The sequence below is a fragment of the Dichomitus squalens genome (genome assembly GCF_000275845.1).
Source record: "Dichomitus squalens LYAD-421 SS1 unplaced genomic scaffold DICSQscaffold_25, whole genome shotgun sequence".
Classification (NCBI taxonomy): domain Eukaryota; kingdom Fungi; phylum Basidiomycota; class Agaricomycetes; order Polyporales; family Polyporaceae; genus Dichomitus; species Dichomitus squalens.
In genome coordinates, this window is record NW_006766907.1 from 120,307 (window position 1) to 134,415 (window position 14,109).

The following is a 14,109-nucleotide window of genomic DNA, read 5'->3' on the forward strand; positions in this document are numbered from 1 at the left end:
TGTCCCACAGAGCCCCACAGCCCCACTGGTTCAGAGATCACCAAGATTTGGTCTGGTTTCTGAACCGCTTGCAGAAAGAGTCTAATGCGGCTTCTTCGCATGAACACATCAATCACAGATCCTGAGATGCGTCAAAACCCGGAAGGGGTATCGCGGTCATCTGCTGACGGTAGCGTACAGGTCGAATTCTCGCAAATAGGACTCAACGAAGTGACTAATGCTACACAGAAGCTCAATCCAGACTTGGACTCGGGTCGTCAATCTTCGGTATACGCTGGAGGGAGCGTGGCTACAGGATGCTCTCTCCAACCGGAGTCCAACTCCCTTTCAGACGGTTGTGGGGGTCCCTCAGCAGGAGTTGGCCGTAAGATTCCAGCAACACTGTGTAGCAGGTCCTTGACAGGGGACGTCGGGCTCGAGGCGGAATTGACGGGAATTGGAGGGGCATGGAAGCTGGCGACGTCTGTAAGCACGGTGTGGTCGACGCTGTGCATGATTCTCGTTGCCGTCGACTTCCTTCCTGTAGCCGGCGCAGCGGATGGTGAAGGGACAGCCTCTAAGTCCGGAGGGAGTATGACGTTGCGTCTTCTGTCGAGCTCTGAGCAGAAAGTCAACATAGTAGGTGGTCAGGATTGTCGGGCAGAGTCAGAGTGAGAGCTGGCTTACTTTCGGCATAGAGAGCACGACGCCGCCTCCGGAGGAGGTAGAAGGTAGTAAGGACGAGACCGACGAAGAAAACTCCACCCCCAATGACGCTACCTGCCACCATTGCAGCGAGGTTCGTCTTCGACACTGGCTGTACTCTCTGCGTCTGAGTTGGACTCGATATGCCAGATGTCGACGTCATGGACCGAGAAGATGTGAATGGTGGACTGGTTGGTGCCGGAGTGCTCGATAGTGGTCCTGGGACGATGATTGGTATTGTGTTCTCCGCAGGGTCTGGACCGACGACGAGTCAGCATACATGGCCCGTTGCAATGATGACAAGTGAGAACTGACGGATGCCTGCGAGCCTTTCGGCTGTGCTCACATCGAACTCATCCTTCTAAATATACTGTCAGCGATCTAGCTCCTATCCCTTGGGGTTGGGGGAATCTCACTGTAATGGGCAAATACGCCCATCCAGGTACTGCCGTGTAATTCGGTATAGGGCTTGGAAACCTGAAAGAGGTCGTCACTAGAAGACGACTTCGCGACAACCATGCCACGTACTGTTGCATGTACAGAGGGTAACATGAGGCCGAAAACTCCTCCCAGCTGAGCGATGTGGTTCAGCATGAACGGGGCACAGTTCAACAATGGATACGTCAGCTACTCACGGGTCGATAGAGAGACCGCGACCCTGGCAAACCGCGCATGCCGCCATAGTAGAATACCAAACCGTTGTGCACTGACAATCCTGAAAGTTACTCAGGGGACTTGTGTAGTTGGTCCCGGGTGCAAGGGACGGAGGTATGATGCAGCCATCTATATAGGCAATGAACTCCAAGCGACCTGGCAAGGTATGTCGAGGGAGAAGAAAGACATACCAGGACCAGCACAGCCGGTACCGCTCGCGCAAGAGTCCCACAGATGGGCGCTGACTTCGCAAGGACTTTGGCCCAAGGAGTTGAATGTCTGCAGCGCTGGTCAGATAGAGAATGTGCAGATACCACGACGAATCAGTAATACCCAACCGAAGTCTGACAAACAGGTTGCATTCGTCGTCGCAGTGTTGTCCATGTTGGGGATACCCACTTATGAGTGGAATGCAAAATCAGGGATGCAAGCTCGAAGATCAGATCCTGCCGAGCCGCATCGCCAGCAATGCGGGGATTGCGCGAAACTGAGAGCATCGTAGCTCTACGAGTTATGAGCACTCGGACTGGCAACAAAGGAACAGCAACCACGCAGCCACGTGAGATCGCCCATACAGCTCTAAGGGAGAGAAGACAGGTCTCCCTGGGAAAAAGATAAACGAGCGGCCAAGAGAAGCATCAGAGTACAGCATAGAACAGCCTTCGACTTAGCGCCCTCAGAGGGTGCACTAGTGTTCACCTAGAGTCTGGAAGAAACCCTTCAAAAAGCAGCGATGAGATACAGCAATAAGAACTGTTAGTTACCGTCAGGTTGTAGTCGCGGTTGTGACGTTGACCGGCCTATTTAAATTTGGGGCTCGGTTCCGGGCCGCCGTTCAGCCGGTCAATGGCGGTGCCTCAGCGAACGCCATCATGATCGGGCCTAGTAGCGGCAACGCCTGCCAGTGCATCCGAATCCAACTCTCAGCTTCATTCAAGTTGAATCTTCTCGTTCATGCGGTGAGAAAATTTGCTTGACCGTGGTGTCAAAGATGAAGGAAGCAATTAGGACGTTGAGGAAGCATGGATCCAGTAAGCTACCTATCATTGCATCCCTATCCGATGCTAAGTGCCTGCGACCTGTGTTTGGTCTCTGTGTTTGGTCTTTGGAACATCTGGTCGCGCCATGACTAGTCTGCGGCCGTGGCCAGTACTCACATCGGCCGGACTTGGCGCAGTCGGCTCACTTTGACAACCCGATCGTTGGCCCAATAGTCGTTGAGTTATGCCCACGTCTGTTGAATGGCAGCCACAGGACCATCATCGCCACCAAGTCGGAGGAAGTTCAAGTCGAAGAAACGTATCAGAATCATCTGCTGTAGCGTACAGCCAAAAAGTTCGCACAGGAAACAAAGAAGTAGGTCGCACACCACAGCTCCAACCCAAGCTCCGACCATCAGTCTTCAGTATACGCTGGTGGGAGCGTCGCTGGAGGTCCCTCCCACCAACCAGAGTCCAACTCCCTTTCGGGCGCTTGAGGGGGTCCCTCCCAGCAACGCTATGTTCGTTATGTAAGTAGCGGCATTTTGACCGGAGAAGTCAGGCTCGGAGCGATGTTCGCGGCAAGCGGATCGGAAGGGAAGTGGACAACCGCAACGTCGGTGAGGATGGTGTGATCGGTGCTATATGTGCTCCTCGCGATCGATTTCCGTCCTATAGCTGGCTTAGTGGACAGTGGAGGGGCGACCTCCCAGTCTGGAGGAAGTATAACGCTGCGCTGTCTTTTAGCAAGCTCTGATACATATAGGGTGGCCAGTGATGCCTCGAGGACGATCAGAGTGGAAGCAGCCTTACTGTCAGCGTAGGCAGCCCGGCATCGCCTCCGGAGGAAGTAGAAAGCCAAGACAGCAAGGCTTATGAGGACGATTCCACCCCCGTTGACGCTTCCCGCCACGATACCGACAAGGTCCTTCTTCGACACCCCTTGTCCGCTCTGCGTCTGCGATATAATAGGGGTGGATGGGGGTAGATTGGGAAGGAGCGGATGACAGTGTTGGAGTAGCAGTAGCAGGTGCCGGGATGCTCGAAAGTGGTCTTGGGACGATGGCTGGTATCTTATTTTCCGCCGGGTCTTATATGACAGCAGGTAAAGAATAGTCAACGGCAGTGATCATAATTAGAGACTGACGGATTCTTGCCAGCCTGTGGGCTGTGTTCAGATCAAAGGTGTCATCCTGTATGTGCCATTAGTGGTCTAGTCGCTGGTCCCATTGAGGGTGTAACGCTCACTGCGATAGTTAGGTACGCCCAACCAGGTACTGCAGTGCCGTTTGGTACTCCGGGACTCAGGAACCTACAATCTGATCGTTAGGTGCAAAAGATATCGCAGTATAGTCACACCTACTGTTGCATATATAATGGGTCACATCCATTTGAGTATACAACCCATCTGAGTGACGCTTCTCATTAACGCAAGACATACAATGGTGCAGTAGCGGTGTGGCGAAGTACTCACGGATCGATCGCGAGACCGTGGCCCTTGCAAACCGCGCACGCTGTTAATGTCGAATACCAGACCGAAGAACACGGACATACTCTTAACTCCAAACCGAAATCAATGCTATCTTGGAATGGCTCCGTGTAGGTGGCGCCAGGGGCGAGGGCGGGAGGGATGTTGCAGTCGTCACAGCCACCCCCGCAAGAGCGGACTCACAGCTTGGATGTAACTTCGCAAGGACTTTGGTTCAAGGAATTGAACATCTGGGAGGCCGATCAGCATGGTTGTTTTAGGATGAAAATGTTATGGCAAAGCAGTACTACACAGTCGAATCCTGCACAAGTTGCAGGTCGCATTCGTCGTTACGACATCATCCCCCGTGATGAAAGAGCTCATTGATGAGGCAGGTGTAAAGTCAAGAAAGCAAAAACAGAGGTCAGACTACACCGCGCGGCCCGCCGCGTCGTTAGCAATAGGGAGGATGTGCACATATGGGAACTGTCGCAGCAGTCTGTATTATGGAACACAGAGAGAAAGTTTTCAGCTACCGTGCACTTGGCCATCGTAGCAACCTGTACTGCATATCAGGTTCTGTCAACCCTGCGAGTCTGCCGAGCGTGGTTCTGCACGCATACAGCAAAGAAAATCCTGGGCTAGACAAACGGACTCGCACACACCTGTGACCAGCACGATGTGTTATCGATTCATCATCTGATAAGATTGGCCCAGAGCACAATGTGGGGCATCACGTGCCATTCCTGTCACGCTTTGGCGGGGAAAAGTGCGAAATCTGGATAGGCTCGGAGCCCAATTGACAAAATGGCGACCGTAAGTTTGTTGCGGAGTGCCCTTTCTACAAAGTTACGGTTTTCGATTTTCTGTTTGGGGGGAGGGGACCGAGCCTATACAGAAATACGCGTCGACCTCCCTGCCAATTCCATGCCAAATCGTCGCTGAGCGCCGGCGGGGTTGTCACCCTTTGGCGGAGGGCACGTACGATATCACGCTGTGACATAGCCCCACATTGTGCTCTGGGTCAATCTTAGATCGGTTTGGTTGGTGACAACCTCGAGAAGCATCATGATACAGTGCGGTGGCAGGATTACCAAGTCCGAGTTGGAACAGGAAGCGCATTCGGATTGTTGCTCTAGGTCTGCACCCCTGATCTGATTTGCCAGGGGCTCTCGACGCGCGACGGCTGGGGTGAGAATGAGAGGTCCAGCGACACTCTGTGGAGGTGGTCAGTGACGCTGAACGTGACCGGATCAATGGCCGGTTGGGTTCCTGGTGGCTGTGTGATGGACGAAAGCGCCATCCGACATGAGCAGGCGTCACTGACACATCGTCCGAGGCGCCCTCTAACCTCCTTCGCCCTTGCACCAAGAATGTAACGGTCAGTCTGCAGCCTGGTCCACCATGTCAACATGGCAGTGACACACGTGTTCACGACACTGGAGAACATCCATCCCTGTGACCAAGTCCCTGCATTGAGTACTTGACCGCTGCGGATCACAAGATGAATGCTTGGGCCCAAGGGGTACACCGGTACGTACATTATTGTTCTTTCCGCCTTGGGATTCCTAAGCGACATGCCATCGGCCACTATCACTCGAGGTGCCGACCATACAGCTATGCTCCGGTCGCGTTCAGGACCAATGGATAGATTGCCGTAACAGATTGAGGGTGCCATTGGACTCGGAGCCTGAGAGCGTAGTAAGCGGTCCTTTGCTTTGGTCTTTTGCACTTTTGATCCGCTACTTTCCGTTGAAAGGTTTTCGTGGCTTCAGGGGCGGCCCTGATTATGCAAATCTGTGGTCACGAGCGCCCCCGCAAAGGTATAAGAAGAGGCATACATGTCGCACAACTCCTCCAACCCAATTGCAACTCCCATCGCATCATGTCCTTCTCTACCTTCTAATCACCTGTCTCAAAACAAACTCTCGTCATGCTCACGCCCTCATGGGTTCTGTCTTATTCGCGCGAGGCCGATAAGCTACTATCACATTACTTGCCGGTTTATCTTGAGGCATCTATAGTTCCGCGTCAGTACGTGTCTCCGAAACCAAACCCGCCTTGTCTCGTTAGCTGACTGAAAGAAAAACAACGTTGACGCATCCACCAGCTATTACAGACCGACTACTCTGCTGCAGGTAGCTGACGCATGATGCCGGCGGGTTCCGGCCACCAACGTACGTCCCTGATCATGTCTGTAGTTCGACAACAATTCGTTGAACTACTGAACTTCTGCAGGGTATGCGGGGACGCCTCCGCAAACGCGAACGTATTCAGACGTTGCTGTGCACGCCGATCAAAATGGGGAGCTCGAGCAGCACGTCACATCCGCGCTGTCGACGCAGCCACTCCAGGACGCGCCTACCATCTCGATAAACAATTGGCCAAATATTCGGACCGAACCTCTGACTTGGCAACGCCAGCACATATCGACGCCCTACTCCGCCATACCACCGCGTTCCATTTCTCCGCATCGGGTGTCGATCTCGAGCTTACCCGACACATTGTCGCGTTCCACACCGCCAGTTCTGGGAGGAAGGGAGTGGTGGAGGTCGTCCCTCTGACCCGCATTTCCCCGCCCTTCTTCGGGGCCACATCATTCCCTGCGACCTTCTGTCCAGCAACATGATCGAAACTCTGCGACCTCTTCCTCAACTATGAACTGTGCGCTCCTCATGTGGAGGAGGTCGAGCGAGGTCATGCTGAGCCTTCCGGAGCATGTGGTAGTGATAGGTGAGCATTCATCGATGCAGTCTTGAGTTGACCGTTCTGACACCACATCCAGCTCACTCGCGGGCATAGGCACCGACCTAGAGCTTCCCTGTTTCTCGCGTTCCCCCACCGTTTCCCCGTTCCTTGGCAATCACCCTATGTGGGGCTGGTCCGGGTGCATGACTTCGTGAGTGCCGTCGTGGGCTGCTGACGGTGATAGTAATCGGCCCAGGCACATCCTGGGCACATTCCTTGGACGTAGACGGGCTGCCCGACATAGGCGGCAGGTTCTTGGGACTAGATCTAGGGGGTGCAGCTCCTAGCGGAGGCGTCCGAGCCCTCGGAGTCCGTGCTCCTCCGGCCACAGCCGTTCTCCACGTATATGCCGCCCCCAACCGTGAATGACAACAGCCCAGCCTTCCTACACAAGCACTACTACACCCGCTGATCGCGTCTCGCCATCAGCTCAATGGTCCGTTCGCCAACCCGCGTCTGATACCGGCGACGTGTCGCGTAGAGGAATCATTCCTCCCATGGCCTCTCCATGCCACAGTACTCCGCCCTCGAGCTCGAACACTCCCCTCACGCAACCCCGGACCTGACTTGGATGGTGGTCTTCGTGATAGCCCAGATTGACCGCCTTGTGCCGCTGGAGAGGGCTTGCTGCATCGCCAGACTCGACGGGGTCCGCGCCTCTCCACCGACTCACCTCCCCAATCACAGTCATCAAATCACGTCCTCTTCGCTCCCTCACTTCTAGGTGTCCGAGTACCTTCTCGTTTCGTCTGTATGCTCTGGCGTATCATCTTCCTCGCACGAGGCCGATAAGCTACTCTCCAGGCCAATGTTGGTCAACATCAGCCCAGTGGACCGCACTCTCCTGGGGGTTGAAATGGATCACCACCTTAGGCCACGTTAAAACGCGGCCCGGAGAGGGCGTCGGTTGCATCGGAATCCTCACGCGCCTGCTGGAGAGAGGAGAGCCAGTCCGCGTGATGTACCGTTGACCTGAAGTTCACCTTCATATCTCTGCGACGGTATGTGCCTGCCTGACCATCTTTGCCTGAGTTCAACTGCTGACAAGACCAAATGTCAGCCAGCCTTCACATGCTAACACTCCACGTGAGGAAACCAACACAGGAAGTTTGCGACCTTCCCAGAGCGCCGTCTCGCCACCGATGTAAGTCGTCCGTCATGTCGCGAAGTCTATGCCAAATGATTGAGCTACCGTATTCCAGAGTGCGTCGCGCGGCCTCCCACTCAAGCGCTAACATTCGAACTCTCGGCACCCGACTTAATCGGGGAGCTGGGGAACATCATACCTGCCAGCGCGACTTTCCCGGTCAGGTGTCCCTTGCTAGCGACTCGGACGAGGTGAGCCCCAGGATTCGCCTTTCATCTCGCTGAACATATCCTGAAACACTTGAATCCGTAAAGAAAACACATACCGTCGCCCTGCGCGCTTTGTACCTCCCTCTCATCCTTCCATCTTACCCCCAGGGCGGTCTCGCCCTGTCTCCGTCCTCCTGCTCCTCAGAGTCCTTCCCGTCCTCAGTCGACTTGTACATTCGGGAGCGAATGGCAGAGGACGTCGCAGAGATGGTGACTCGCGATGAAGCGTTCCCCTCTCCGGGCTCATCCGTAGGGAGATGGGTGACATTCCTAGCTCTTGTCACTCCCACTAAGGCGCAGTCGTTCTCTGCGCCTGAAGCCACCAGAGGGTCTCCACGCAGCGCAAAAAGCGGGCGGACTCCCGTTCTTGACGCCCGCAGGCGCTTCAGATGGCTACTACAGTGGGGCCTTCGTCCAAGATTTCGAGGGCTACTCCGCGTTCGAGCACATGTCGGCGCAACCCGGCTTCACCTTCAATACCACCATCTTTGTCGCAGCGTCTGCGTTCCCCGCAGGATATCCTATCCCTTCAACCACGACGCTGTATTCCAGGCAGTTATCGAGGTCCCCCGCCCCCGAGCATTCGGCTAGTCCGAGAGTCACGGGCCAGCATCGTCGGTCATCCCGGTCCCAGCCACGACTTCAGTCCGCGTTCTCTCATGGTGTGAGGCGCGATAAGCACGATAAGCACGCATGAAGACTGCCAGGCGAAGGGCGAGGTCGTATATCGTCGCACACGTCATATATAGACACATCGATGAATCACATGTATATACATAGCTGCCTAACATTGCGCTTTGAATATACAATGCACTGCTTCAAAGAAGTTTGTACGACGAAACGTACTCCTGCATGTCTTCGAATAGTCATCGCGAGCCGCAGTTACAAGTCGTAGTACGCGGATCGGACTGACGAGCTAACCCCGGTTCTAGGAAACAAGGTGATGTTCTGTTTTACAAATATGTCCCAATCGCTTTCGCCTCAAATTAGCCTCCTGTCGCAGTGCGAGGTCAACACCATGTCAAATGTGTGGGTTCAGGGGGTATTTGTCACATACCTCTCATGAAGCAGTCTTCAGCAGGCCCAATGCTTCTCTCAACGCTGCAAAGCCTTGGTCTAGCTTGTTGTTCGCCGTACCTAGGTTCCTCTTCAGACGACGGCGAGTGACGGCAATGTCAACGTGGGGGTACATATTCTTCACAGCGAGCCACCCGCTCTCCAAGTGACCTATTGCCTCCTCGGATACCACGTCGTACTTCGTACCCTGTTGGCACAGACCAAGCAGTGGGGTAACGACCAGATAAATGCCGTAGGAGAATGAGTGGACGAACAGGCCGGCTTCGCGTTCTTCTGCCGACATACTGCGCGCGACCGCTTTCCAGTCTAATCCCTGAATTGTAGTCGCGAACCGCGATAGAATACCTTTCCCGCGATGGCGAATGAGATCTGTTTCCGCGCGAGATAGTGGTGTGTCTTCCGAGAGCGCACTCTGTAGACACCTAGCGACGCCCCTAGCCGCCTTGATCCAAGATAGGAACGAATCGAAATTATGAAGTTCTGCCTGGTCCACGTCTTCAACGCCGCTCGTACACTGTGAGTACTATCACACGTATCAGTAACCGGACACGCCAAGGGTTCCAAGTGGAGACGGACCATTTTGACACGCCCTGTACGACAACCGCATGCCTCGCGCTTGGTACATTGCAAGCTGGTGTTCGAGTCTCGACAGAGCCAGCTCGGCAACATCCCCGCGTCCACCTGCGACCAGAGAGAACGTCGAGGTGCAGACTTCCACGTCAGGGAAGGGCACGTTCGGAAGGAAGCGCTCCAATAAAGACTTCGAGTGCGCCGTCCACTGAACGTACATCTCTGGCGACAGTTTCTCGCTGTCAATGGCGAGCAAGTGCCTCAGGGCTGTCAACACCGGACGGACGAGGAATTCCTTGCGGACGCTGTGCGTGTGCCGCCACGCGCTCTTTCCCCACTGTCCCTCCCACGCCCCGAAGATGTCCTCGAAGCAGAGCGTAATCTGCTCTCTCGGCAGGTCCGAGAGAACGACGTGCAACGTCTCGAGGTAATGTGTGGACAGTGTGGTAGTGTATGGCATGACGGCAATGCCCCGGTCGAGCTCCCCTGTCGCGTGCAGGATGTCCGACCGTTCCCGCCCACGCCAGCCTGGAGTTTCCTCCAGCCTACGGGCCCACAGATCCAAGGTAGCGAGGCAGCGGAACCGGTACTGGGTGAGGCGACGGATCGACCTAGCCCCTGCCTGAACCATTCTGATCACAACGTCTCGGCCAGTGCTGTACATGATGTACACGGCCACCGCTTGCGGGGAGCGGTAGCAACAGTCCCATCGGATTGTCGGCAAGATCGTCACGACGAGTTGGAGAATTACGAGTGCGCCGACGAACGCCGATGCGGAAACGGCCACGGTAGGATGAAGAGTCCACAGGCGGATGAGCAGCCCCGTGAAGAAGAACACAAGGGCAATGTGGAGTAAGAGCGACGGGATGAACACGATTGCACCTACGCGCCAACGCAGGAGGCCATTCAGACGGTATTGACGGAGCCGCGCACTTTCTCGTGAGGTGCCCGAAAGTCCTACTGTAAGTCCGTTTAGCCACTGCTTGACGATGAGAGCGATCGAGGCCGACGCCAGGCTGCAGATCAGGCTCGCGAACCAAAGCGTGTTCATCCAAACCGCCGTTGCCGCCGGCACAAAAGGCGGCTGAATCTGGTTCAGCGGGCGCGCGGGCTGGCTTGAGTTGAGGAACTGGCCGTTGAACGAGAAACCGTCGATTTGTTTGGATATCTGTTCAAGGACAGCGAGAGTGGCATCGTTTGGACCTGGCTGGAGGAGCTGATAAATCTGGATGTTGAATGTCGTCAGAACGCCCGACAGCAGACCAGCCTGTGGCAGGGCGCCTCAGTAGTCATATCCATACTCTACACCTTGTTCACTCACGAACACGAGGAGAACGTCGGTTTCTTTCTGCCACCGTTCCACCAAATTGTCGTGATAGTCCTTGAGCGCCTCCGCAGCGCTTTGCCATACTTGGGCTTTCTGCTCTTAGGTGAACTCCTCTTGAAGCTCTTTCCTCAACTCCTGCAAGTTATATGAGAAAGGCCGCGTTTGCAGGATCACTAGCATGCGTTAGATGATGCCTTATTTCACGAGTTGGGAAGCTCCAACTGTCCGGCGACGAGCAGTCTCCATTGACCTCATCCAAGTTGCCCATGCTTGTTCGAGTACAGTAGACAGTAGGAATCAAGATTGCAAAGAGGGATGAAGCGAAGACTTGTAGACAGAGATGCACCTTATGCAAAGGAGTGTAGGAGAAGTGGAGTCAACGCACAGAACACCGTTGCCACCGTTATGCACCTTAAGGTTCGATGCATGGTCCGGTGTACAGACGGGAGGCGAGAAACGCATCACCGCATCAGCTGTCAAACTAACATAAGAAGCAGGAAGAGCGACAAATTGGATACAGGGTTGATGCATCCTCATGACTCCCTTCCAAAACGTGATTATGTCGCAGCAAGCCCCTACCCTTACAACGTCAACGACGTAAAACAACGTCTCCTACTACTAGTCCCGCTCTGCTCAACAGCGCCGCTGGTCATCACAGTGCACCGAGAAGGTCTTCCTCTACACCTTGTTCAAACATCGTCTCTGCCGCGATCCATAGTCCACGGCGAGTCTTTGTGTTCGGCAGTGGGCGTATCAGGTAAAAGATCGTCGAGCCAACGCCGACGCGCGTAAGGACACTGGAAGGGGAACAGACGCTGCCGCCGCGGCTCTGCGTCGTGCCCAGCCAGGATATGCTGTTTTGGGAGCAGGAGCAGTGAGAGATATCAAAGTAGGGAAGTAGTTGTGAGGGCCCAGTACACGGCTAAACGTGCATTGAGGACAGTAGTACTAGTACATACTGTCGTCTTCAGAGAACTCCGACGGTGACAATAATATGAGAACGGGGTTCGAGTCCCTCCCTCATGGGAGCCGTCCATGAATGATATTATTGAATATCATTGATTGGTGTCAGGCCTCGGCACGTTCCGGATGCAGTGCCCAAAGTCCGTCCGGACCGTTCGGATACACCCGGGCCACCGCTTCCTCTACCCCCACTTCGAGTCCCTCTTGCCAAGATCCGCTGTTGCAACTTCATCGAAACATACTATCAGAAACCGGAAAGATGAATATGAAATCGACGCAGGTATCTATCCATCGCTGAGTCCATGACACGACCGGACTGTCACGCTTCGAACAGGGAAGTTCTTTCCGGATCGTTTGACCACGGAACATGTCTACAGCAATTCCTCCTGGTCTTTGCGCATCTCTGTGTTTCACAGGAGCTGCTGGGCACGTTGTGTGGAGCAGAAGTATTGCAAGCATTTTTCACTTGAAAGGTGTGACCACTGGCAGCGAGCTTGCCCAGTGGCTGCGAGTGCGTCCGGAATGGCGACATCTACCATGCTTCTAGCCTGCTTAATCCTAATGCCAGCCATAAGCTATGCTCCGGTCGTGAGGGACACAATGGTGATTGGTTACGACTCCGAGGACGCTTCCGCAGCACATTGTAGGTGTATTTGAGGCGCCGCAGCCAGCCCTTTGCTTTGACCTTTGGCCCTTTGTTCATTGCTATGGCGCTTGGAACAGCTTGCGTGGCCCAAGACAGCCATGTCCATGCCAATCCGTGGTCGCGGGCGCTCCTGAAAAGGTATGAGAAGGCATGTATCCTCCACCGCCTTCCACCCAACCGCGCCTCCCTTCAGAGCACCACGCTTCTCAGTCTCACAGCTGCCTCCTTTTTTCATGATTGTCTGGGTTCCATCTCTCCTGTGCGAGGCCGATAAGCTACTATCACATTACTCCCACCATACGCCATTCATATCTCCGCGACAGTACGTGACTTCTTGACCACCTTGGCTGTGGCTCAACCGCTGACTGAAACAACCATCCCTAGCTTTCACACTGCGACACGCTACTAGGTGCAATCGACGCAGGGAGCTCGCGAGCTGCCGCCGCGTTCCGCCCACCGACGTAAGTTGTCCATGGTGGTGTATCCAACTCCCCAGCACATGATTGAACCACTGGTACAGGGTGCGCGACACAGGCACCAACCCACGCTCCTCGCGAAGCACGAGTACCGAGGTACCGAGCCGTCGGACGCCAAGGACGAGTTTCACGTCGACAACGGCTGTGGGCTCTGCGGAACCTGAGAGCCAGAACAGTGAGCTGAGCCTAGATCGGTCTTCTTGTCCATTGTGCGGTAACACTCCTGTAGTTTCTGGCATCAAGGAGATACACTCGAAGCCCCCATACCCCTTGGATGTTGAGCAACATCTACACGTGGGGTCACTTCGTTTGTCTAGTCGGTCTTATACTTGCTCTCGTAGTCCTCGCCTCGACTCTCCACGAAGGTACGTGTCTATTGGTCATAACTGTCCCTGGTCATCTTGATACAGTCTGATGCATCCAATGAAGGCGTCGCAGTACCTCGGAGTCTTACGGCCGGGGTTCCCCACTACACCCCGGTGAGCCCGAGGGGGGTCTCGTCCCCTCCGTGTCTGCATGCCATCCCCATCCCTCATCAGGTCCTTGACTACTTGATTCATCTGTCATGGTACATATTCCACACAGACTTCATTGCCCTCGGCGCCCATGCCATCCCGAGGTGATAGGTCGAGAAGTCGCTCTTCAAAGTGCGCTTCATTCCTCACACCAGTGCAAGCCAAATTGCCCGTCGCCACTTGTTTGCGCCGGTCTCCGCCCTCACCTGGTAATTTGATACTCAACCACCCGTCGTACCTCAGAATATGACGCCCTGTCACTAGGAGCTACACCACCCCTGAACCATAGGCTCGCCCCCTCCTAGTCTCGCGCCATGACCGCCCTTAGCGTTCATCCCTATCCACACCCCCACCATATGCCCTGCATCGCACACGCGCATCCCGACGGCATCCCATGATCACATCCAGACCACTACCGCCATATCGTTCTCGTCCCTGCATCAGTATCACATTGTGAAGCGGTCTCAGCACCCCCCATTTCGCCCCATCGCTGGCGCTCCTTATAGCCTGTATCGCACACACGCATCGCGACGGGATCCCAAGATCACATTCAAACCACTACAACCATACTCAAACCTCTACATCCATACCCTCTCATTTACGGACGCACATGGTGAACCTCTCGCACCACGTCGTCTGTGCGAG

General features: G+C 54.9%; 3 protein-coding genes across 3 annotated transcripts; 1 reads left to right on the forward strand and 2 right to left on the reverse strand.

The window, feature by feature from the left end:
• Nucleotides 1–257: 257 nt before the first annotated feature.
• On the reverse strand, nt 258–1,366 carry DICSQDRAFT_171712 (uncharacterized protein; the record flags this gene model as incomplete). Its single annotated transcript, XM_007367395.1, has 6 exons — nt 258–598; nt 667–939; nt 1,000–1,045; nt 1,101–1,161; nt 1,213–1,257; nt 1,320–1,366. The coding sequence occupies 6 exons, from the start codon at nt 1,364–1,366 to the stop codon at nt 258–260; spliced, it is 813 nt and encodes a 270-aa protein (XP_007367457.1).
• A 4,011-nt stretch (nt 1,367–5,377) lies between these two features.
• Nucleotides 5,378–8,822, forward strand: DICSQDRAFT_156091 (uncharacterized protein). The gene is made up of 7 exons (XM_007367396.1): nt 5,378–5,820; nt 5,897–5,963; nt 6,025–6,519; nt 6,572–7,535; nt 7,595–7,678; nt 7,737–7,872; nt 7,936–8,822. Exon 7 carries the CDS (start codon nt 8,077–8,079, stop codon nt 8,479–8,481), a length of 405 nt encoding a protein of 134 aa, XP_007367458.1. The 5' UTR covers nt 5,378–5,820; nt 5,897–5,963; nt 6,025–6,519; nt 6,572–7,535; nt 7,595–7,678; nt 7,737–7,872; nt 7,936–8,076; the 3' UTR covers nt 8,482–8,822.
• A 680-nt stretch (nt 8,823–9,502) lies between these two features.
• On the reverse strand, nt 9,503–11,132 carry DICSQDRAFT_171713 (uncharacterized protein; the record flags this gene model as incomplete). The annotated part of the gene is made up of 3 exons (XM_007367397.1): nt 9,503–10,804; nt 10,859–10,957; nt 11,115–11,132. 3 exons carry the CDS (start codon nt 11,130–11,132, stop codon nt 9,503–9,505), a joined length of 1,419 nt encoding a protein of 472 aa, XP_007367459.1.
• Nucleotides 11,133–14,109: the final 2,977 nt, after the last annotated feature.